At 40.7% G+C, this 24421-nt stretch overlaps 1 protein-coding gene across 5 annotated transcripts in view; it reads left to right on the top strand.

The window, feature by feature from the left end:
- Nucleotides 1-24421, top strand: part of IDE (insulin degrading enzyme) — a 98549-nt gene that overhangs the window by 71266 nt on the left and 2862 nt on the right. For 4 of the 5 annotated variants that reach the window (XM_027593210.2, XM_027593184.2, XM_027593195.2 and 1 more), the window contains 11 exons: nt 2531-2613; nt 5897-6041; nt 8556-8666; nt 9594-9714; nt 13051-13142; nt 14589-14700; nt 17322-17489; nt 18896-19168; nt 20205-20266; nt 23491-23563; nt 24224-24291. In XM_027593210.2, coding sequence (XP_027449011.1) covers nt 2531-2613; nt 5897-6041; nt 8556-8666; nt 9594-9714; nt 13051-13142; nt 14589-14700; nt 17322-17489; nt 18896-19168; nt 20205-20266; nt 23491-23563; nt 24224-24291 — 1308 coding nt within the window. Of the gene's footprint in view, nt 1-2530; nt 2614-5896; nt 6042-6533; nt 6679-8555; nt 8667-9593; nt 9715-13050; nt 13143-14588; nt 14701-17321; nt 17490-18895; nt 19169-20204; nt 20267-23490; nt 23564-24223; nt 24292-24421 lie in introns of all 5 variants that reach the window. The other variant, XM_027593218.2, reaches the window with a different exon arrangement.

Genomic DNA, 24421 nt, shown 5'->3' with positions numbered 1-24421 from the left:
GGAACCACAGAAGACCCCAAATATCCAAAGCAACCCTGAAAAAGAAAAGCAAAGCTGGAGGCATCACAATTCTGGACATCAAGCTGTATTACAAAACTGTGATCATCAAGACAGTGTGATACTGGCACAAAAACAGACACATAGGTCAATGGAATAGAATAGAAAACCCAGGAATGGACCTACAACTATATGGTCAAATAATCTTTAACAAAGCAGGAAAGAATATCCAATGGAAAAAAGGCTCTTCAACAAATGGTGCTGGGAAAACTGGACTGCTGCTCTCTTACATAAAAATAAACTCAAAATGGATGAAAGACCTAAATGTGAGACAGGAAACCATCAAAATCCTAAAGGAGAACACAGGCAGCAACCTCTTTGACCTCGGCTGCAGCAACTTCTTGCTAGACACATCTCAGGAGGCAAGGGAAACAAAAGCAAAAATGAACTATTGGGACTTCATCAGGATAAAAAGCTTCTGCACAGTGAAGGAAACGATCAACAAAACTAAAAGGCAGCCTATGGAATGGGAGAAGATATTTGCAAATGACATATCTGATGAAAGGTTAGTATCCAAAATCTGTAAAGAACTTACCAAACTAACTCAACACCTAAAAAACAAATAATCCAGTTAAGAAATGGGCAGAAGACATAGACATTTTTCCAAAGAAGACATACGGGTGGTTAAGAGGCACATGAAAAGATGCTCTACCTCACTCATCATCAGGGAAATACAGATCAAAACCACGATGAGATAACACCTCACACCTGTGGGAATGGCTAACATTAACAACACAAGAAACAACAGATGTTGGCGAGGATGTGGAGAAAGGGGAACTCCCTTATAGTGTTGGTGGGAATGCAAACTGGTGCAGCTGCTCTGGAAAACAGTATGGAGGTTCCTCAAAAAGTTAAAAGTAGAACTACCCTATAATCCAGCAATTGCACTACTGGCTATTTACCCAAAGGTTATAAAAATACATGTTTGAAGGGATACATGCATCCCAGTGTTTATAGTAGCATTATCAACAGTAGCCAAACAATGGAGAGAGCCCAGATGTTCATTAACTGATGAATGGATGAAGAATATGTGGCACATATATACAATGAAATATTACTCACCCATCAAAAAGAATGAAATCTTGTCATTTGCAACCCCGTGGATGGAGCTAGAGTGTATTATGCTAAGCGAAATAAGTTAGAGAAAGACAAATACCATATGGTTTCACTCATATGTGGAATTTAAGAAACAAAACAGGTGAACATATGGGGGAGGGAGGAGATAAAAATTAAAAAGAGAGAGGGAAACCATAAGAGATTCTTAAAGACAGGGAACAAACAGGGTTGATGGAGGGAGGTGGGTGGGGATGGGCTCGGCGAGTGATGGGGCTTAAGAGGACACTTGTTATGATGAGCACTGGGTGTTGTATGTAAGTGATGAATCTCTGAATTCTCCTGAAACGAATATTGCACTGTACGTTGACTAGAATATAAATTAAAAGTTTGAGAAGAAAAAACTGACATTTTAATGAATTAGAGGTTAGGTTATTCAAAGAGAAAGCTTGTTTACCTCTCCTGTTTTTTGTAGTTTGTTTTAAATAGGTCTTCTCAAAGTAAACTAAGGAGAACATTTATATCTCTTGTCAGAGTTTCAAGAGTTTTTAATACAGTATGAGTGAAGTGGAGAGTTAAAGTAGTGGCTTATTTGTTCATCTCTGGCTGTGTTATCTATTACCACATAACAAATTCCTCCAAAATTTAGGAACTGAAAACATTTATCTCCATGCAGTTTCTGAGGGTCAGGAATCTGGAAGTGGCTTAGTTGGGTAATTCTGGCTCAGGGTCTCTTATTATAGTCAAACTGTTGGCTGGGGCTTCAGCCTCTGAAGGCTCAATTAGAGCTGAAGGATTTTCTTCTAAATTCAGTTGTGTGATTGTTGGCAGGCCTTAGCTCTTCTCCACATAAATAGAGTTGTTTGACATGGAAGCTGGCTTCCTCCAAAGTGAGTGATTCAAGAGAGAAAGTGGGTGATCAAGATGGAATCCGTAATGTCTTTTAGAATCTAATCTCAGAGGTACCATGCCATCGCTTCTGTCATAGTCTTGCTCACATAGACCAATCCTGGTTCATTGTGGGAGAGATGACTATACAGGGATGTGAATGCCAACAGGTAGGGATTGCTGTAGCCCCCCCTGGAGGCTGGCTGCCGCACCCCGCTAAGGACTCCTGCATCTGCCTCTCAGTGTTCAGAAGGACGGGGATAGGACAGTTGGTATTGGCTTCTCCAGTCTATCTCTTCCTCTGCTGTGTCCCCCATATCCCTCACCCAGGGGAGACAGAAGGGTGATTTCTCTCTGCTACCAGAATCAGCAGTTTTCTCTCTTTACCTTCCCACCTGGAGACCCTCTGAGTATGCCTCAAGGCCATGAAACTCTCAACATTGCCTCTCGTACTCCTCTTGAAGAGTGGTTTGATTGAGCTTTTTGCCAAATGTGCCCATATTTTATTAACCAGATTGTTTCTCCATCACAGGATACAGCTATGAGCAAACTCTGGTTCAAACAGGATGATAAGTTTTTCTTGCCAAAGGCTTGTCTCAACTTTGAATTTTTCAGGTATGTAAAATGAATCTGGCTACAAAGTTTCTTTTAAAAATCAATGATCCCATTCCTAAAAGTTGTCTTAGCTTCCGGGATGACCCATGTGTAGAAATGAAAGGAACTAGAGTTATGTAGCCTGGACCAGGGAAGGCTGCTGCTGGTAAGGGATATTGTAAAAGTCAAGGTTGTCAATTCTTCCTTCGCATTGATGAGTACACCCTTTAACTGACATGAGTTATGTTAGCCATTAGGAGGACCTTCCTAGCCTTCAGGACTTTGGAGTCTGGGGAGGCTATAGACTCATGCAGAAATTTCATTCAGGAAAGATTAAATAATTGAGGGTGTTTTCTGTTGTAGTTTCGGTTTTGTATTCTGAAACTTGCCCAGAGGAGGAGGTAGTAGTTACTAAATGGTTTTGAGTCTTTTCCAGCCTTTAAACATCTGAAGCCCTTAGATATTGTTTTCTCTGTTCTTGGCGTGGTCACTTAAAAATGATTTAATTAAAAAGGAAGAACATGTTTAGTAACGTTTATGAATACTACTGTTGGAATGATTTCTCAATATAAATCTGCAGTTCATCTCTGTCTCCTTTTATTTATTTGTATAGTAAAGTATATCATCCAGTTCAGATTTTACTTTGAGTTTATACTTCATAATTTTTATTTAAAATTCAGTGGTGTGTGTTTATGAAATAAACCTAGCATCATATAATAATGTTCACTAATTTTTATTGATTGACTTGACATGAAACTAAAACTAAATGCATTTTAAATGTTTTGGAATAGGGAAAAAGAAACTCTAAGTAGAAAATTAGTATTTCACTAACACGTACGGATGAGCTTATAGGGGGATGTAAACATTGTGTTTTATAGCATGAGATTCATGGACTTATCTGGAGCTGTGCTGAGATTGTTTGCTTTTCACGTTAAACATGAACTGTCTGGCTGTGGCTTATTGTTGGTAGAGAGTATTACAAAGCTGGTTTTATTTTTTGATATTCAGAGTGATATTTATAACATTCCAAGCGGCTTGTCACCATTTTCCCATTTGACTTCTGTGATTATGAATTTCTCTACCTTTTGAGAAACCATTTGATATTTTTGCATTCTCTACACTACCCAGCGCAGTTCTTAGAACTAAAAACATCTACTTCCCAAAAGTCCCTCTCTCCGTGTTCTGCTATTCCTAGAGCTCACACTGTTAGGTTTCTTGTATATTCTTTAAGACATTTTGTGTGTGTACACCCTTTTAGTATTTTCAGAAATAGGATTATATTATGCATACTTAGTTACAGTTTTAAAAACTCTGATCCATATTTAAGCATATAGCACTTGAATACAAAATAAAATTTTTTTTAATTAACAAATGAACCAGAATGTAAGCATTGCGGTTGAATCATGTTCTCTCTTACAGCTCACCAGCACAGCTGCTGTGCATGCAGCATTTTAGGACACTTCTTGGAATTGCATTCTAAGCTTCAGCCATATGGCTCTGAGCTCCCAGATAGAGTGAAACTTTAATTTGCTGCCAAACAAGCCAAGCAGGCACCTGGCCTTGGGTCCTTTGCACTGGCTATTTCCTCAACCAGTCCCACCCAGATATCCCCAGAGCTTGCTCCTTTGCTTCCTTCAGGTCTAGGCCCAGATGTCACCTTATGAGAGAGGCATTGATTATCTATCTTATGTAAATTAGCAATCTTCTCTTACTACCACCACCTTCACTCCTGTTCCTCTTACCCTGCTTAATTTTTTTCAAAGCACTATCCCCACTTGATATATTAAAATTTATTCTCTCCTCCAACTAGACTATTAAACTCTATCAGGTCAGTGACTTTACCTGATTTTATTCCCAGTACCTAGAGAAGGGCCTAGCACTAGGCTCTTCTGAACCATACCTGCTTCCGTGTATTATAGTAGTAAGCGCGTGATACACATTTGTTGAGTGAATGACTCTTACTTGTTTGTCATAAAGGTAAGTGAGGTCATATAATCCAATGAGTAGGTCATTCGACTTGCATTTGAATCTGAATTCTGCCACTACTAGCCCAGGTTACACGCGGAAAGCTGTGTTTCTTAGTCAAGAAATGATTAAGTTAGGTGATCTCTGTGGTCCTATTTAGTTCTTGTACTCTCTGATTGTTTCCTCATTTTGGTTGCTCTTTTTCACTTAAGTTTTTTTTTTTTTAAGATTTTATTGATTTATTGGTCAGATAGAGCACCAGCAGGGGAAGTGGCAGGCAGAGGGAGAAGCAGGCTTCCCACTGAGCAGGGAGCCCGATGCGGGACTTGATCCCGGGATCCTAGGATCATGACCCAAGCCAAAGGCAGACGTTTAACTGAGCCACTCAGGCGTCCCTTAAGTATTGTTTTTTTTTTATTTTAGTATTTTTTCGTAGCTCTCTCTGCAGTTATACGGTAGGAATTATCAATTATTTTACTGACAGTGCTATAGCTTTATTGGTTTGGGGGGAAACTCAGAGATGAGCTAACATTTCACAGGTCTCCGTTTTTCTTGTTTAAGGTCAAAAATTACAGCTCACAAACTTCTCAGTCTCATACTCAGGTCCACCCAGGGTATGGCTTACTTAGAGGGAGGAAGACATGCAAATGTTAGATGAGCTCTGTCGGCCATGCCTCCTTTTTTTTTTTTTAACTTAGTTTCTCATTTTAAATAATCTGTGCACCCAGTGTGGGACTGGAGCTCACGACCCCAACATCAGGAGTCTTGTACTCTTCTAACTGAGCCTGGCAGGCGCCTGACCATGCCTCCTCCTTTTAGTCTCAACGCAGGCATGCCTTTTAGCCTGTTCCCACTCCTTACCTGCCCTGCGTTGTTTTTTTTTTTTTTAAGATTTTATCTATTTATTTGACAGAGAGATAGAGCACAAGTAGGCAGAGGCAGAGGGAGAAGCAGGCTCCCTGCTCAGTGGGGGAGCCCGACACGGGACTCGATCCCAGGACCCTGCAATCATGACCTGAGCCAAAGGCAGATGCTTAACTGACTGAGCCACCCAGGCTCCCCAGCCCTGAATTTCTAACTTGTCAGTCTGGCCACACACCATCTGGGGCAAACAGTTGCTTCTCCTTCCTCACCACTACCAGCACATGTGGCGTACTTTGGGCTTCTTTTTCAGATATCTTGTGGTTTTTTGCCTCCCGAGAAGAACAGACTCAAGAATTCAAACCATATCTTCAGGAAATGGTATTAACTGATGTTCAGTTTCTTGATCCATCTCAAAAGGCCACATCACATTGGGAAGTAATAAATCAGTTATTTTACTGTCAACATTTTCTTCCAGCCCATTTGCTTATGTGGACCCCTTGCACTGTAACATGGCCTATTTGTACCTTGAGCTCCTCAAAGACTCACTCAACGAGTATGCATATGCAGCAGAGCTAGCAGGCTTGAGCTATGACCTCCAAAATACCATCTATGGGATGTATGTAAGTACCCACGTCTTAGAGCCTTCCACTCATCAACATTTTTTTATATTGATTTGATGGAAGCATTTTTGATTGAGGGTATGAGTTTAATTTCTTTTAAAAAAATATTTATGGCTAATCATATTTTCTCATCATTTAATTTTTCAGTTAGCTCTTATTCTAAGTATTCAGTGATTACATTCACATTATGCAAATTTTCCTTGATTTCTGTTTTTGTTTTTTTTAACATCTTTCATCAGATTGTCATATTTTTCTCCTCAAACAAAATGGGACCCTGATTGAGGTTTAAATCTCACCCATTCTCTATGTGAAATCTTGGTCTTTGACAACAGAACGATGTCTTCCTGGCATTGTAAAACAAGGTTGGCTGATTCTGTTTCCCTAGAAAATCAGATCATGAGGCTGCATATCCATACTCTTCGGTCATGTTTCTTCATTACCATGCCACTGCTTGAGGTATCAAAGCATTTCTTTTGTTTTTCTTTTTGTTAGTCGCTACATTTATGCTGATCCTCTCCATTGCAACATGACATACCTGTTTATCAGGTTATTGAAGGATGATTTAAAAGAGTATACATATGCAGCACGCCTCTCAGGTTTGAGCTATGGCATTGCATCAGGAATGAATGCAATACTTGTAAGTAAAATGAAAACCAAAGAAAAGGTGCCACACCTTTTAAGCATTATGTTGAGCTTGGGAAAACTATTAACTTCTGCATTTTTTAAACAGGAAGGTTGATGGTTTCTTCCTTGCACCTTTTTGATGATTGAAAAGCTCAAATTAGTAGGCGTTCCACTAATGAATGATTCAGTAGAGTTTAGTGCAATTTGTGAACATGTATGTGTGCTACATTTATCTGCATGTTCCTCTGCTTGAAATGTGTAACATATTCTGAAAACATGTTGTTCTTTCCATGTGCTTGACTGTATTAACATCTGTAAGTGAAAAATAACTGTAGTTAACTGTTGTGGTGCTTGAATTTTTCTCCTATATAAGCTTCCTTTATTTTTGCTGACAGCAGTAGAAAGCTCCTGTGTTCAAATATATTTGATGTTTTCATTTAATTTATTTTGTAGCATGCACCATTAACTACTTTTAAGTGTGTTTTAAAATAAGCATTACTAAAAACATCCCAAGAAATAACTAGATTTTTTTCTCCTGAAACTATTTCTGATGTGTTTCCAAACTTTTATCTCATTTCCAAATTAACATCCCTTCTATGGCACACATTCATCTTCACTTTTCTTGAAAAAATATTGTACATTTTAGTAACAACTAAAATGAGAGCATGTGCTGTGTACTCTGTACTCCTCTTTGTGAATTCTTATACAAAAGGTTTTAGGGTTTTAAAATTTTATTTTGCAGTGCCTTTTTTTTTTCCCCACAAGTGAAATTTCCAGTAGTTTTCATTTAATGTGTGTGTACATAACTAACCATTTTCAGCGTCTAGGGAAATTTGAAGCTCAGAGATCAAAATAAACTCCAAATAGAAAAGTAATAATCTGTTGTTTATTTTTTGCTATTGAGTTTTAGTAGCTTATTACCGTTAAAATAGGTAATTTTTAATTTATGACAGAATGAGCTTTCTGCTAGTTGTCAGTCTAGTTCCCATGGTACATGATGTGCTGTCCATGGCCAATAATGACCTGAGGTTCTTACCTATCATTTTGTATAAGGTAGAGGCTTTCTTGGGTATTCTAGTTGCAGTGTGTCCTCTATTGCTGTGGGTGCCACTGTGTGGAAATATAATAATAGGCATTCCCTGCTTTTCCCAGTGTTAGGTTTTGGAGACTATTAAAGTAAATTGTCCTGAGACAAAAATCCTGATAGTACAGACAGTGTGTCTTCACAGTACATCTGTTGTGCCATTGGCTTTGATACATCCGAATTCCTCAAACAAGCAATGATGAGATGTGTGGATCCTTTTTGGGCAACATTGAATGACAAAAATGGCAAAATGCCACAAAAATATACACACCCACACACAAAACTGGATCTGCCTGACTTTGCCAAAGAGGAATTTTAAAAAATATTTAAATAGAAACAATTTTGAGACATACCTAACAGTTGGCTAGATGATACTCTGGTAATTTTCACCTTCTTACCACGTCTATAAAAACCTTAAACCTGCCATTCCTTAGAAGTTATTTTTGGAAGATAAAACTTAAAACACAGTCTGTAGTTAATTTTGATTTAATGAGAGCTTGAATTTTGATGATGTGGTATGTTCTGCTGTAATCTGGCATCAGGTGAGTTTTCCTGTTGTTGACTTTGTTTAGGAATAGCAAAATTAGGCTTTTGGGTTATTAGTAAATAAGGATGGTTAATGTTCTCTTCCTGAGTTAAATTATATTTACGAGAAGATAAATCAGTTGAATTTCTTCTTCACTTTTATTTTAATATACCTGGCTTTGGGATTTTCTCAGTGTTTAAAAATCAAGCTTAAGGTGTTTATTTGGAGGGTTTTTTCGTGATATTTTTGGACTTCTAATACCCTGAACTCTTCTTTGTAGCTCTCGGTGAAAGGTTACAATGACAAGCAGCCGATTTTGCTAAAGAAGATTATTGAGAAAATGGCTACCTTTGAGATTGATGAAAAAAGATTTGAAATTATCAAAGAGGCAGTAAGTTTTCTGAACTCATTTTTGTAATCTTGTTGCTGTTCATAAACATAAGGTGGTAACTTTGCCTTATTGTGAACATTCTTGAGAGGAGAAGAGGAGAAGCACTACTACCCCTCTGGCAGTCCTCTCACCCTGTCTTTGCTAAGTCCTGTGCTCTCCTCAGAGAGTGACCCTGGGTGACTTGGGGACACCTGACCCTCGAGAGCTGGGCAGGTTGCAGCACTGACTTTCAGAGAGAAGCCTGAGGTAGACCTAGTAGCTGTGAGGGACCCCTTGAAAGTTTTATCCACCCTCCACTTCAGAAGGACACATGATTCTGTGACTGAGGTCTGCCTGCCATGAGAACCTTGTCACAGTAGGGCAGACTATTTAGGCTTGACGTGTCTTCCACTTAAACTCAACTCACAGTTGGCCTGATAATGGAAATATGGGAGGGATAGCAGTTTTAAAAGCCAAACTGTGACCTTAATTGTACACCAGAAGAAAAATTACCATTTTCAAATGTAGTTTTCAGATGAAGATGCAATATTTTGTATATGTAAGTGGACAGCCACTTGCTTATAAAGACTTTGGGAATGGCCTTATGGTACAGAATCAAAGGATACCAAGAGATGCAGGCCCTCAAAACTGGAGATGGCTTTCTGAGGAGTGAAAGATGTCCCATAGTGAGGACACTTAGAATACATGTCAGACGCTGGGGATAAAGCAGCAGCCCAAAGAAAAAGCATGCCCTTTAATTTAAGAATCAGAGACTATTAGAGTAAGCCCCATTCTAAATTACCTCACTTCAAAAAGGAGAAAGAAACAGGTATTCCTGCATCCCGCTAACACAGGATTTATGCAGAATGAAGTTTGATTATAGTTGATCTTTTTAAATGATTTTAAAAGGACTTATAAAATTAATGAACCTGTGTCTCCCTTCACTAGTATATGCGATCTCTTAACAATTTCCGAGCTGAGCAGCCTCACCAGCACGCCATGTACTACCTCCGCCTGCTGATGACTGAAGTGGCCTGGACTAAAGATGAATTAAAAGAAGCCCTGGATGGTAAGGCTCATTTTCTATAACACTCTTCATTTTTTTCTAAAATCATTTTAATTTATCCTGATATCTAGTGTTTATGCTTTCTAATAACTTGTAGTTTACTAAAGCCGGCTGTGCTTTGGGGCGCCTGGGTGGCTCAGTTGTTAAGCATCTGCCTTCGGGGGGCGCCTGGGTGGCTCAGTTGGTTAAGCGACTGCCTTCGGCTCAGGTCATGATCCTGGAGTCCCGGGATCGAGTCCCGCATCGGGCTCCCTGCTCAGCGGGGAGTCTGCTTCTCCCTCTGACCCTCTTCCCTCTCGTGCTCTCTATCTCTCATTCTCTCTCTCTCAAATAAATAAAATCTTTAAAAAAAAAAAAGCATCTGCCTTCGGCTCAGGTCATGATCCCAGGGTCCTGGGATCGAGCCCCACATCGGGCTCCTGCTCAGCGGGAGGCCTGCTTCTCCCTCTACCACTCCCCCTGCTTGTGTTCCCTCTCTCGCTGTCTGTCTCTTTCAAATAAATAAATAAAATCTTAAAAAAAAAAAGCCTGCTGTGCATACTTTTTTTTTTTCAAATATAAAAACAGTGGTGGCCTTCAAAGTGGCTTTGGTATTCAGGCAGTGTAGCCACATTTGCTGCTTTCAACCTGGACCCATAGCAGGTAGTTATTGCTGTTCATAGATTTCTGTGGGTGACTAAAGGTTTTGACCAAAACACTTACCTTGTTAATATTGAAGGTTTCAGAAGAGGATGAAAGTCTTATCATATAGTGAAGCATGCTCAGGCATCTTTGGATTTGTTCAGTTAAAAAGTGGAAAACGTGTAAAGCTTAAAGAGTCATCCTTTGTTGCTTTTTTCTAAAATCTTAAATCTAGTTTTCAGAAGTTTTCTTAAAAATCCTAAATTCCGTGAGGGCAGTGATTATGGCTTCTTTTTATTCTCTTTATTTGTTATCCAGTGTACAGTATGTCCTCAGTATGCATCTAATGAATGCCTACTGAATGGAATGAAATTACTTCAGGATTGTTTTATTAGAAAGAATGTAGACTGATAGTACCCTTTATTGTTTTATCTTTCTCCCTTCTCAGCATTACTTTACCAACTAATCTTTTCCCCCACATGCTCAGCAGTAAAAGAATACTATTGAATTTTTAATGACATTTTATGACAAGTCCTTATGCTTACTATGTAAGTATAATACTTTTGCTGTCTTCAGTGACAAATCGAGCAGAGTATTGACAATCATTTTCTTGGTTGCCTCAGACATTGGGTAGGCATATAGATTATAAAATTCATTAGCTAGAACTAATACGTTTTTCTTTTAAAGATTTTATTTATTTGACAGAGAGACACAGTGAGAGAGGGAACACTAGCAGGGGGAGTGGGAGAGGGAGAGGCAGGCTTCCTGCAGAGCAGGGAGCCCGATGCGGGGCTCAATCCCAGGACTTGGGATCATGACCTGAACCGAAGGCAGATGCTTAACAACTGAGCCACCCAGGTGCCCCAGAACTAATGCATTTTTAATCCAGACAGTTAATAGACTTTGCAAAATGTTTGAGTCATGTGTAGTTAACAGCGAGAATTTTACCTTTTTTTTTTAAATCACATAATTGGTTTAAAAACTATTTTAAAACTTGAACCTGTACTCAGCATAATCAAAAAGCAAAAGTTTTGCATTTTTTCCCTTCGTTAGATTCTGGGTCAGTTGGTATATAAATTTTAAGCAAAATAGCTCTATAAAGTATATCATAGGCATATGAAATCTAAAATGTGTTTTTTATAGAGAAAGCGCTTTTTTGGTTTACATTCTCTGCTCAAATAAATAATTCTTCTACTGTGGTGTATGTATATACACATAGAATAATCCAGTAATGTCGAGGTGGCTTAATGTGGCAACACTTCAATGTGAGAGGCTGGCTCCCTCATGGCTGCCAGTCAGTCGGCTGTCCAGGTACCAGGGTAGCAGGAACCTCAGAGTCCAGTTTGGTTCAACAGCATTTACTGACCGCCTGCTGTGCACCAGGCCCTAGACTTCAGTTGCTTGAGATAAACAGTGATCAATTATAGATGGGGTTTCTTGGATCAAGGAGTTCCAGTCTAGCGGCCACACCTGAAGGTAAACAGGTCATTTCAGTACAGGTGAAGAGAGTAGGTGTGGTAGAGATCTACAGAGAGCTCATGGGGTCTGGAGAGCAAGCATGCACTTCAAGATTAGTCAAACCAGGGATCAGGTGCCAGCTCTGCAACTTACTAGCTTGATGCCTTTGGAAAGAAACTTAAATTTCCTTCACTTTGGTTCTCTCATCTTTAAAATTGTGATAGTAGTGCATACTTTGAGGTTTATAAGATAACACATATAAAATGACAGACCCAGAGTAAGTAAGTAAGGTTAATTCCCTTCCCTTGTCTCTCTTTGAATTTTTGTTACTGTTTTTAGCATCCATGGCAGCAGTTACTAGTATGATGTCCTAATGGAGAAGGAACAACTCTTTCTTATAGAAAAATCAAATCAATTCACGGAAAAGGAAAGAGGGGAACAGAAAAATCACTATTATGGTGCCATAATACTAATTGATACAGGCATTGTGCACCATTGGATGCTAAAATTAATGAGTAAGGGAAAACAGGATATTTGTATAGTCTCAAAATATATTTTCTCCCAAATAAATATTTATTAATCACAATAGGAAAAGTCAGTCTTGATGGGCAGATGGCTTTACCTAATTGCTTGTAGAATGAGTTACTCTGTTATAACTGAAAGATAAAAACAGTGCACTTACAGTAAAGACATCTGGCAGACACCACTATAACCAAGTGGTCAGTGTTAACATCACCAGGACAGCAGTATATCAACATCATGTTCCCCTGATGTGATGCATTGATCACGTTACCTCTGTGGTATTCTTCCTAGTAGTTGAGTAGTTAAGCTCAGTTTAGTCATGGGAAAACACTGGACAGACTCACAGGGCATTCCATAAAGTAACTGAACAGTACTCTTCAAAAATTTTAGGGTCATAAAAGACAAGGAAAGATGGAAACTGTCATAGATTAGAGGAAACCTACAGCACTAAGGACACATAACTAAATGCAAGGTGGAATCATGGGTTAAATCGCAGAACAGAAAAGGAATATTAGGAAAAACTAAAATCAAATAGTGACTAGTATTGTAGCAGTGTTAATTTCTTAGTTTTGGCCGTTGTGCTATGGAAAGATACTAATCCTCGGGGAAACTGGGTAAAGGGTATATGGAACTCTGTACTGTTTTTGTAATTCTTCTGTAAGTCTTCAATTAGCTCAGGTTGGTTTCCTTTGAAAACTCATAGGTAGAGAGAGCTCACTATTTTTTACACCTTTATAGATGTCACCCTTCCTCGCCTTAAGGCCTTCATACCTCAGCTCCTGTCACGGCTGCACATTGAAGCCCTTCTCCATGGAAACATAACAAAGCAGGTGCGTGGTTGGGGTTTTAGCAGACTTTTATGGATCAGTGTAAAGAGATTTTCTTTACCCTGGCCTAAGACTGTGTACCACCACAGTGTGATTATAAGCACATTAGTGTTGACTTCTCTGCTCTATGGAGGAAGATAGGACAGCGTATGAGGGAATAGAATGATGGTGGCTAACTGCGGACCTACTTTCATGGCTGCCTCTTCTGCTCTTGCCTGCCTTGTGCAATCACAGGAGGAAATGGAAATAATTATCCCTTCTCTGTGTAGGACAGCAGGACTGTGTAGTGGATAAGGGCACATGGTGTGGAATCAGCCTGCATTTAAATCCTGACTCTGCCACATACTAGAGACTTATTCTTGCGAGAAATGTGTTAACCTCTCAGTACTCAGTTTTTTTCATCTGTAAATTAGAGTTTAAAGATTAAATTAAATGGTACATGCCAAATGTTTAGCACATGGAAGGCTTTCTAGAATTCCCATTCTGGAATTCTGGCAGCGTCTCTCAAGCCCCCACATTCTCGGGATGCCTGGGTGGCTCAGTCAGTTAAGCGTCTGCCTTCGGCTCAGGTCATGATCCCAGGGTCCTGGGATCGAGCCCCACATCGGGCTCCCTGCTCAGCGGGAGGCCTGCTTCTCCCTCTACCACTCCCCCCCTGCTTGTGCTTGCTCTCTCTCTCTCTCTCTTTCTCTGACAAATAAATAAAATCTTAAAAAAAAAAAAAGACCCCACACTTTCCCTACTACTCTGCTATACTGCCTCCAAAACAGTATGCCCAAGGTCAGATGCTAATAAGTGGCAGAGACAGGACTTTTTTACTAAGGTCAGATTTATTTATTAAAAATTTCATTTATTTATTTAAGAGATAGTGCACACAAGTGGAGGTGGGGGCACAGGGGGAGAGAGAGAATCTCAAGCAGACTCACTGCTGAGCACAGAGCCCAATGCGGGGCTTGATCTCACAACCCTGAGATCATGACCTGAGCTGAAACCAAGAGTCGGACGCTCAACCGACTGAGCCATCTAGGCACCCCAGTTTTATTTTTTTAAAAAGCCTATGCTCACTCACTTCCTTTGCTTTGCTATAACCCCAAGTGTCTGTTGTCAGGGTCATTCACTTGGGACCAACTTTCCATCACCAGTACGTCTCCAGCTTTGGCAGTACCTTTTCCTGCAGCATTGAGATCATTGTCGATGCTGGTCTGGGTCTCTGTTTTTCTTCACCTCTACCATATTGACTGTATTGCCAGTTGACAAATACAATTTTTATCCATTTGAATAGGATCAAATATATTTAAGGCTTAAAAATCCACTTTTATGATAAACTAGTGTATTTCACAAGCATGTTGTTTTCATATTGCATGGGCCACCAGCCAGTATACTATTTTTATTTTCACAGACAAGATAACAGTTGTAGTTTTGTAAGTGTGCTATGCCCTTTTCCCACAGGCTGCACTAGGAATTATGCAGATGGTTGAAGACACCCTCATTGAACATGCTCATACAAAACCTCTCCTTCCAAGTCAGCTGGTTCGGTATAGAGAAGTTCAGCTCCCTGACAGTAAGTTGGAATGTCTTAACTTTGGTAACAGACTACTTTGACATAATGTTGTGGGTGATTACAGGTGGGTTGAAGTCACTTGGATGATAACGTATAGTTTTATGGTAAAGATCTACTGGGATCCTCTACTATTTATAGAAGTATGGTTAAAGAGAAGTAATTCTGCCAGAAAATTCTCTGTAGGAAGGCCAAAGAGGTGAAATTGGAGGTAGGCAATTATTTTGAAGAGAATGACATCGGGATTGACTGGTAGTTGAATGTAGAAGAGTTAGGAAGTAAAAAAGGTACAGAGCTAAAGAAATGTTGACTGTGAAGCATGAAATAAAATCTATTTATGAAAAATGGACACTAGAATCATCATACTGAATTGGAAGCCCATAGGAGTCTTTGGCAGAAATAGTTTTAGGGAACTCACAGGTGCAGACAACACCATGTATTCGTTACATGCATATTTCATAAGGAATTAGCATAAAAGAATGGGTAATAATTAATGTACTGGAGTTTGCAGTGTTGGATTACTTTTGTATTAACAATGGTTTCTTTTCATAGAAAAACTCATTAAGCATTATTTTCAGTTATTGTTCAAAATTATATAATAGGTAGTAAATTAGACCAAGGATGAGAAGCATTGATTTTTTTGTGTTCTTTTTATTGTTGTTTTTAGCTAAATGTGATTGTTGGCTGTTCCTCATGCATGTGTGATCTGTGCTCTGAGCCAGCCCCCTCTGTGCACACACACACACACACACACACACACACACACACACTCACACTATTTCATCCGCCTGAAATTGTGCTCCCTTTCCTTCTCTCTTCCTTATAGACATCTATACTCTATTCTTCCTTCCAGGCCCCATCTTACAAGCCACCCATTCCACTAAACTTTTCCCAAAACTCCCAGCTGGAAGTAGTCCTCCTCTTCAGACCTCCCAGCACAGGTTTTCTGAAGTTTTCCTTGTTGAAGCTACTGAGTACTTCTCTTGCATTGGGATTGAGGTGCCTCTCCATCTCTGTTGTTGGACTATACAATTCTTAAGGTCGGGGGCTGTGTCTGGCTCCTTTGAGAAGCTGCTAAAGCTACTCCAACATGGTGTTACCTCAGGATATTGTTGTTGAACACTCAGAGATACCTTGAACACAGCTCTACTCTTCTGCATCATCACAGACCTGGTAACAGTTCGTGTCAAACCTATGCTGGTCTGTTCTCTCTCACAGCCGCGGGGCAGACAAGAAGAATCAGGATCTGCCACTCAGAAACCATAGCACTTGGGCATTGGGCAAAGGGAGGCCAGTCCAGAAACCGCTTTTCAAATTGAAATCAGTCTTTCACACCTCTTTTTATCACACCTCCTGCTTTCTCTCTCCTCTTCTAGGGCTTTATCTCTTTTGTTTTCCAAGTGCACTCGCCAGTTGTTTCATGCTTGGAAATAGCTCAGTTCACATCCCATTCTCCAAATGCTAGGTGTTAGGAAATCATTCTAATTTAGCCAGTTGACCAGGTGTGACTGTCTTACACAGTCCTTCAGTTAACTCTCCAGAAGACAATATTTATAATTTAAAAAGACAATTTTCAGGCATTGTGAAGGAGGAGACTGTTTGGGATATATGTGAAAAGGCTAGAAATTAGGAGGGGGTAAGTCACAGTAGTGACTTGTGATGAGAGGAAACTTTGTGCTGCCAGTATACGATCAGAAAGTGTGACTGTTGGTCAAACTTGGATCTGGTCGGAAAAATGAAATCGGTGAAATACGACTCCAGCTTGGTGCCTCCCTTCACTGTTGATGTCTAAATCACCATCTGTAAGTGAACAAACATATCATTACTACTCTGAGAAATTTTCTTTGGGAGTCTTATACTGAGTACTCAACACTATATATGCTCACTGATGGCTCATGAAGTAAAGTTATTTAATCCTAAAGCATGAGCATCTCTTCGTAACTCTGAGGAGGTATTTGACAACACGTCTGAGTTTTAGTCTTCGCCGTTTTCCACCATTCCAGTGTGGGGTCCGTAGATGCGTCCCCCGCTTCTCAGGCTCCTAGTTTCCTCTCTCGATCGGGAGCTGTCAGGCTAAGTCATCTCCAAGCATTGTACACATTTGTGTGAATTTGTGAAATGATCTTTAGTGTGGGTGTTGATATTGAGAATAAAATACTGAATAGAAATGCAATGATAATAATAATAAATAATAAAGGCACAACTAGTAATTTTGAAAGAATTGTTTTTGCATGTTTATTAAAACATAAGTGGTATTTCCGTTGAGGTTCTTATCTGTATTAGCTACTTCTAATGTAGTACATACACTAACTTGTATATTGTATTAACTGTGGATCTTAATTAATAGTTAATACTCAGCCATAAAGTGGGTCTTTTGTAAGTTCTTTGTCCCTTAAATTTGATGAATGTTTATTGAGGGGCCTGCCAAGTTCAAATCGCTATATTTACCTAAGGATTCCCTTAGGTAAGTTAGTTGAGTTTCACATTCTTAATAAATTAATTGCAGTTTGGAATTGCCGAAAAACACCAACCAAATAGAACAACTTTAAAAAGCCAGACAAAACATTGGCTTTATTAAACCCCAAGTAAGTTCTTGAACCTGTTCTCTTTTTGAAACTTCCTAGGAGGATGGTTTGTGTATCAGCAGAGGAATGAAGTTCACAATAACTGTGGCATCGAGATATACTACCAGACAGACATGCAGAGCACCTCAGAGAATATGTTTCTAGAGCTCTTCTGTCAAATCATCTCTGAACCTTGCTTCAACACCCTGCGCACCAAGGAGCAGCTGGGTGAGAGGGAGGCGGGTACTAGCGGGATACCGTAGACTTTGAGCAGCCGTTGTCCTCAGAAAACATGCTCCACATGGACAGTGTCCTTGCATGGTGCTGCAGCCTTGCTGTATTGAGAAAGGCTTGTGAAAACTTTGTTTATGGGGAATCTGCTTCTAAAAAATATGCAACTAACATCTTAAGGACATTAAAGCAGTTCTTGAGAAGACCTTGCGTTTACAGTACATACACGTCAATAAAGGACATTTTGGGTAGGGAGAGAGGATGCTAACGGCAGATTATTTATTATGGAAGGCAAGCCATGTAGAGAAGCTTAGATTCATGAAACTTTGGGTTCTCTGAGGGCAGGTATTATCTCTTATCCATCTTTTTATCCCAAGCCTGGGGCATATAGAAGCTACTCAGTAAGTGTTTGTTGAGAAAATGTTTCAGGCAGAGTTTTAGGCACCATTAAAAGTCCTGGAGATCCTGGCAGGTTTAATCAATGAGAAAACAGCGAAGCCCCAGTAATGACTGGGAAGAACCAATGAAGGAGGATTTGGGTGAGTCTTTCCGAGTATTTTCATTTTTTAAACAACCACCACACTAGATGCTGGTCAAGGAAAATGGATAAGCTATGGATGGCCCTTCCCTTCAAGGAGCTCACTGTCTGATCAGCAGTGAACAGAAGTGAAGTCTGTGCCCTCTCTGAGCTGACATTATGGCAGGGGAGACAGACCATGAACAAACTATAAAGGAAGAGTTACCGTGCAGTGTGGTCAATGTTGCTAAGAGTCTTCAGTCTGAAGGTCATGCTGAAGATAGTGACTTCCTCAAAAGTGGGACCCAAAGACACCACAGCTGTCAGAGATGTGGTTCAGAGCAGAGCAGCCGAGTTACACAAGCCACAAGCCCAGTTTGAGAAAGACGTGGAAGAGTGGTTGTGCGTGAACTCACAAGATGACAACGGAAGTGGGACCTTCTGTTACTTGGTCTCTTGAAATTTTTAGTCTGAATAGAGTTGGTCCAGGAATGGATTCACATAAGGAACTTGGATGTGAAAGGAAACAGGTGGAATCATGGTTAGGGGAGGAAAATGAGTTCAGTCTATCCTAGGGATGGGAATGACTTTAACATAGATTGAGGATGATTAGCACACAGTGAGGATGGTATGTGAGATTGAATAATGAAGAGGGTTTTTTCTTTTTCTTTAGGAAGAAAGAATTCTCTCCCAACTTTCTAACTGTTCTTCAGAGAGCTCTTTTGCTCTATCCTTAGGAACTTAGGATATCCTAGTTGTTTATATTTCTTCAGAGGTGGAAAAAATAAACCTGAAAGATTTTACTGCTCTGATAGAAGTTTTGAAGGATTAAAAGTGACGCAAGCTCAAATGCCAGGGTCCTGACTGGCTGGTGTTTGTGTTGCAGGCTACATCGTCTTCAGTGGGCCTCGTCGAGCCAACGGCATTCAGGGCTTACGATTCATCATCCAGTCAGAAAAGCCACCTCACTACCTAGAGAGCAGAGTGGAAGCTTTCCTAATCACCATGGAGAAGTCCATAGAGGACATGACAGAAGAGGCTTTTCAGAAACACATTCAAGCACTAGCAATTCGTCGACTAGACAAACCAAAGAAACTATCCGCAGAGTGTGCTAAATATTGGGGGGAAATCATCTCTCAGCAATACAATTTTGACAGAGGTAAGGCAAAATTAGGGCCCCGACATTTATGGCATATAAGTGTAATGTTTGAGGACATGGAAGCTGTTCTACAAAATGGTACTCGTCTTGTAGGTGATGTTCCAGTGCTAATTTGGTGGGGGTGTGGAGCATAGCGCTTCTAAAGAACCATTTTTTAACGTAGTAACAGTTTTTATTAGAAACTATCTTTTTTTCTCTAAAACTAGAGCTGGATCTACCTGTATCTCATAATAATGCAGTAATAATAAATCTAATTTCACTTTTTTGTGTTCAATTAGTGTGCCCCTGAGGTGCTGAGCACAGATACATAGTTATCTATTTCCCATAACACTAAAAAAAGAAAAAGGAAAATATGCAGATTGAACTCTTCTGAGATAAGTGCTGCCCTGAGGCACAGGGGTTTAAACATTTGCCTGCAGGGATCTCCAAAAGTGTGTCAGTGTCTTTACATTTGGGACTGCCGTGCTCCCTGAAGTCTCCCACTCATCGGCTTCGTTCTTCTACAGCAGATATTAACAGTGTGGGGCACTAAGCTGCCCTGGAAGTCAGGGGGGTTGGGTTGTATTCTCATTCTGATACCAGCAAGCTGAAGATCTTGGCCAAGACACCTTTTTTTGGGTCTCCGTTTCCTTACCTGTCATTGTTTTAGCCATTGGTAATGGTACCTCCCATTTCTTGAGCCTTTGCCATGGGGGTAGCATCGTGTTACCGTCATTCATCATTTTCCTTTGTTCTCACGACTGCCCCTTTAAGTAGTTATTTCCAGTTATTTCCAGTCCCAATTTCCAGATGAGGAAACTGAGGCTCAGAAAAGTTGATGTGACCAGGCTACAGATCCAGTAGCTCCTAAGTAGAGAGCCAGGATATCTTCTTACTCTTCATTGTTATTTATCCCCTTACTACTTGCAGAAGCAGGTGATCGCTTAAAAATAGGGATACCTAAGAGCACTGGAGTGAAGCATACTGTCATTTAATGTAGTATTCTGGGCTACTTAAGATGGAATATTAGTAAATTATTGTTTGATTGCTTTTTCAGACAATACAGAAGTTGCATATTTAAAGACACTTACCAAGGAAGATATCATCAAATTCTACAAGGTAAGTTGAACTTACATGTTTAGATTTTGACTCATAAGCAACTGTTATTTGTGCCATGTTGTATGTTACTGCTTTGAACCTACTGCCCTGCTTAGAGCTGCAGCTTCGGTCAGCTGACCTTCTCTGAAGCTCTTTTACCCGTGAAGCAGCAGCAGGAGCATGTGTGGCTTCTGAATGAAGACCCGGGGCCTAGAGCTTCTGAGCTTCAGTTTCCTTATTTACAAAATAGAGATTAATAGGAGTGTTAATTGAAATGAGGTGCGCTTAGCATTTAATAGATGGTCTCTGTTGGGCGCCTGGGTGGCTCAGTCGTTAAGCGTTTGCCTTCAGCTCAGGTCATGATCCCAGGGTCCTGGGATCGAGTCCCACATCGGGCTCCCTGCTCAGCAGGAAGCCTGCTTCTCCCTCTCCCACTCCCCCTGCTTGTGTTCCTGCTCTTGCGCTCTCTCTCTGTCAAATAAATAAAATCTTTAAAAAAAAATACAAAATAAATGGTCTCTGTTGCTGTTAGCTCTTCAGTAGTAATTCTCAGCCTGAGTGTTTTAAGTGTTTTAATCAGAATGCTTTAAATCAATATGTTTTCCTCGTTGATATTATAAAATAAGTTTTGGTTGTGTTTATTTATTGCTTCAGACTGTTTGCTTTGTGAAGTTAGGTTTCTGTTCCCAGTGGCTTATAAGAAAGGGTGATCATGTTCAGCTCTCTTTGGTTTCTAAGGCATTCATTTAAGGCATTAATAGTTGGGGGTGTTTAAAAAGAGTGATGTCCTAATATAACTTACTCTGCCGTTTCCACAAGCAGTGAAGATTTTTCTCTTTCCCTCCACAAATTCTATTATTCATTTGAAATTACAAGTAGTACCTAATTACTGAATTTGTAAGAGTAGCAGTTAAAAGACTGAGTCTTTCTTGTCTTAAAAAATGAGAGTTTAATTACCAAGCTTAAGCTAAGTCTAGAACATCGTTTCCCTTGCTGTGTTCCATGGTACACTAGTGTTCTGCAAGATATTAGTAGGGGCCCCTACAAAAAGGGTTTCATGACCATGTAAGTTTGGGAAAGACTACACTCTTTATTCTTGTTTTTGGAGAATCACAGAGTGTGTTAGCATTTTAAAAGTTCTAAGAAACCCCATAATAAAGATTTCTTTAGCCTAGCATTTAATTTTGACTAACAAAACTTTTTTTTTTTAAAGATTTTATTTATTTATTTACTGGAGAGAGAGAGAGAGAGAGTGTGTGTGAGCCGGGGGAGGGCCAGAGGGAGAGAGAGAAAAATCCCAAGCAACTGAGCACAGGGCTCAACGTGGGCTTGATCTCACAAGTCTGAGATCATGACCTGAGCCGAAATCCAAGAGTCGGACTCTTCACCGACTGAGCCACCCAGGCTCCCCTGACTCTAAACTTCCTAAATTGATTCATCATGCATCCTTTTTCTTTTCTTTTTTTTTTTCTCCTCGCCACAAATACCTTTAAGTATCTCCTGGGACTCCAGTGTTCGTTAGAATACAGTTTGCAAGAAAATGCAATTTGTTTATTGGTTGGTTTGTGTTTAAAAAGATGGATATTAGGGCACCTGAGTGGCTCAGTCCATTAAGCGTCTGCCTTCTGCTCAGGTCATGATCCCGGGGTCCTGGGATGGCATCCCCACATTGTCAGGCTCCCTGCTCCGTGGGGAGTCTGCTTCTCCCTCTGCCCCTCACCCTGCTCTTGGGCTCGCACTCTCTCTCTCTCTCTCTCTCAAATAAATAAATAAATAAAATCTTAGAGAGAAGGAAGGAAGGAAGATAGAAAGATAGATGGAGATTGTCTAGTGTTGGTCGGGAAATTGAGACTAGTCTGAAACTGAAGAGGGTGTTAACGCTCTACTGATAAAGGTTGATAAGAGGGCAATGAAGGTTTGGGTGAAAAGGGATGGTGAATAGATCTTTGGAAGCAAACTTTTTACTCAGTAGGTGAGACAATCTTAGGTGAGGTACTGTGTGTTACTGGAGGCGAACGTGGGCCAAGCTCCTAAAAGAGGCTGAAGGGACCAGGGCAGGCCTGTGGGTGAATCTGGGCCGTCCTGCCAGTGGGAGGGAGCCACAGGAAGGAGCCACGGCCGTGTTTGCTGTGCACCGGCAGCAGGGTTTCCACTGCAGCTGCACAGGACTTGTCATAACTGTTCTGTAAACAGTGAGTGAGCTGCTGTGGCTTTGTCCATGACCTCTCCCTCTGAGGCTGTAATCAGGGAAAGCTTCATCACAACTTGCTTTTCCCTTTGGAAAAGATAGATAATGGTCCAGCATTAAGGAAAAGGTCAAGAGACACTTTCCCACAGGATCTACCAACTCACCAGTCCTGGTGTTCATGGTATGACCTAGGGCAGTCCTTCAAAGCAGCCTGGTGGAGTGGAGAGAACCAGCTTGCTTCTCTCATACCGTCACTGTGAGCTATGTGAAGCACGTCATCATACCGCCCTGTGTCTCAGAGTCTGTGTTTCTAAAATCAGACCATCGTGACACTTAGCTTACAGAGAATCAAGTGTGCTAATGCAGGAGAGGGCCTGATGCAAGGTGAGACTCGAGAAATGTGTTTCCTTTCTCTTTTGGTAGATGAGGAACCATGGTAGTGCCCTGGTGCAGAATCTAAGATGGTTCTTAGAGGAGCAGGTTGTGCTCGTCCCTTGACTAAGCTCAGGCCATTGCCTCTGGAGTCATTAAGATCACTAGATATAGCCCTGCATCACACCCCAGTGAGTACTAGGCTAGGTTTTCATTTCCGGCCCAGGTACTTACTAACTACAGGAGTTTGAGTATATCACTTAATCTCTGTGGACTCCATTTTCTCATTTGCAAAATGGGGTTAATAATAATTCTTGCCTACTGTACCTAATCTTTGTAGAGTTTAAAGGAAATACTCCTTTTTTTTTTTTTTAAGATTTTACTTATTTGACAGAGAGAGATAGCGAGAGCCGGAACACAAGCAGGGGGAGTGGGAGAGGGAGAAGCAGGCTTCCTGCCTAACAGGGAGTCATCAATCCCAGGACCCTGGGATTGTGACCTGAGCCAAAGGCAGACGCTTAACAACTGAGCCACCCAGGCGCCCCTAAAGAAAATACTCTTAAGTGGGGGGAAACATCTTTTCTGTTTCTGGCTATGTGAGAGCTGATTCTTCATATTCGTAAGAGTACTTCATTTTAAGTTCTTTAGTGGGGCAGAAGGGTCACCTGCTGTACTTTCTCCCTAGGAAATGTTGGCAGTAGATGCCCCAAGGAGACATAAGGTCTCTGTCCATGTTCTTGCCAGAGAAATGGATTCTTGTAAGTATTGAATGTTGACTTTTTTTAAAGTATATTTTTAGGCACATGATGGTTGTCCTTTGCCATAGGCACATCCCTTAATAGAGCATCAGAGAGTAAAGAGGTGGAGAAGGGGACTAACTGGAGGCAGGGTCTGCACTATCAAAGCAAAAATAAGGGGCAAAGGGAAATGAGGCAGTGAAGGAGAGAGCCAGCAGTAGGTGGCCAAGCTGGTCATAGCTTTTCAGGAAAACACAGGATATCTTTGAAGAAGCTGTGTGGGACCACTGCATGCATTTTATCTGCTCAGTTCTCCCCATCTTCTGTCTCCTGAGTGGCCAAGGTTTACCCCACAACCATTAGCTACCCTGGCCTTCTTAGTTGTTTTACTGGATCCTTCCTGGTGGTCAGAGCCTCAGGGTCCGGTGAGGCCAGATATGGGCCCCAGAGTTGCTGTGGGCAAGGCTTTATAGCCACAGTAACATCATGAACCATCACTGGGGACAGTCTGGATAGTAAGTAGGACAAGCAGTCAAGGTCTTAAGGAGCAGGAAGCCTGAGAGGACATGGGCCTGGTACAGTTTCTTAATGAGCCAAGTCCGGTTTCAAATTTTTTTTTTCGAGTTGCTCTTGTATGCCAGTATTTATTAAGTAAGCAGTAAACCTTTCATTTTCTTCTAGGTCCTGTGGTTGGAGAGTTCCCATGTCAAAATGATATAAATTTGTCACAAGCACCAGCCTTGCCACAAGTAAGAAAGGCAAATGTCATGTTAGATTACATGGTTAGAGGACTTCCTACTTGGAAGGAGCTTTTTCATCAGGACACCTAAGACTAGAGGTTTCAGGTCACCAGGCGTTTGAGCCTCTGCATTCCCCTTA

The sequence above is a fragment of the Zalophus californianus genome, chromosome 15 (assembly GCF_009762305.2).
Source record: "Zalophus californianus isolate mZalCal1 chromosome 15, mZalCal1.pri.v2, whole genome shotgun sequence".
In the NCBI taxonomy this organism is placed as follows: Eukaryota; Metazoa; Chordata; class Mammalia; order Carnivora; family Otariidae; genus Zalophus; species Zalophus californianus.
Note: the sequence above shows the minus strand (reverse complement) of the source record. Positions and strands in the feature narration are given on the sequence as shown.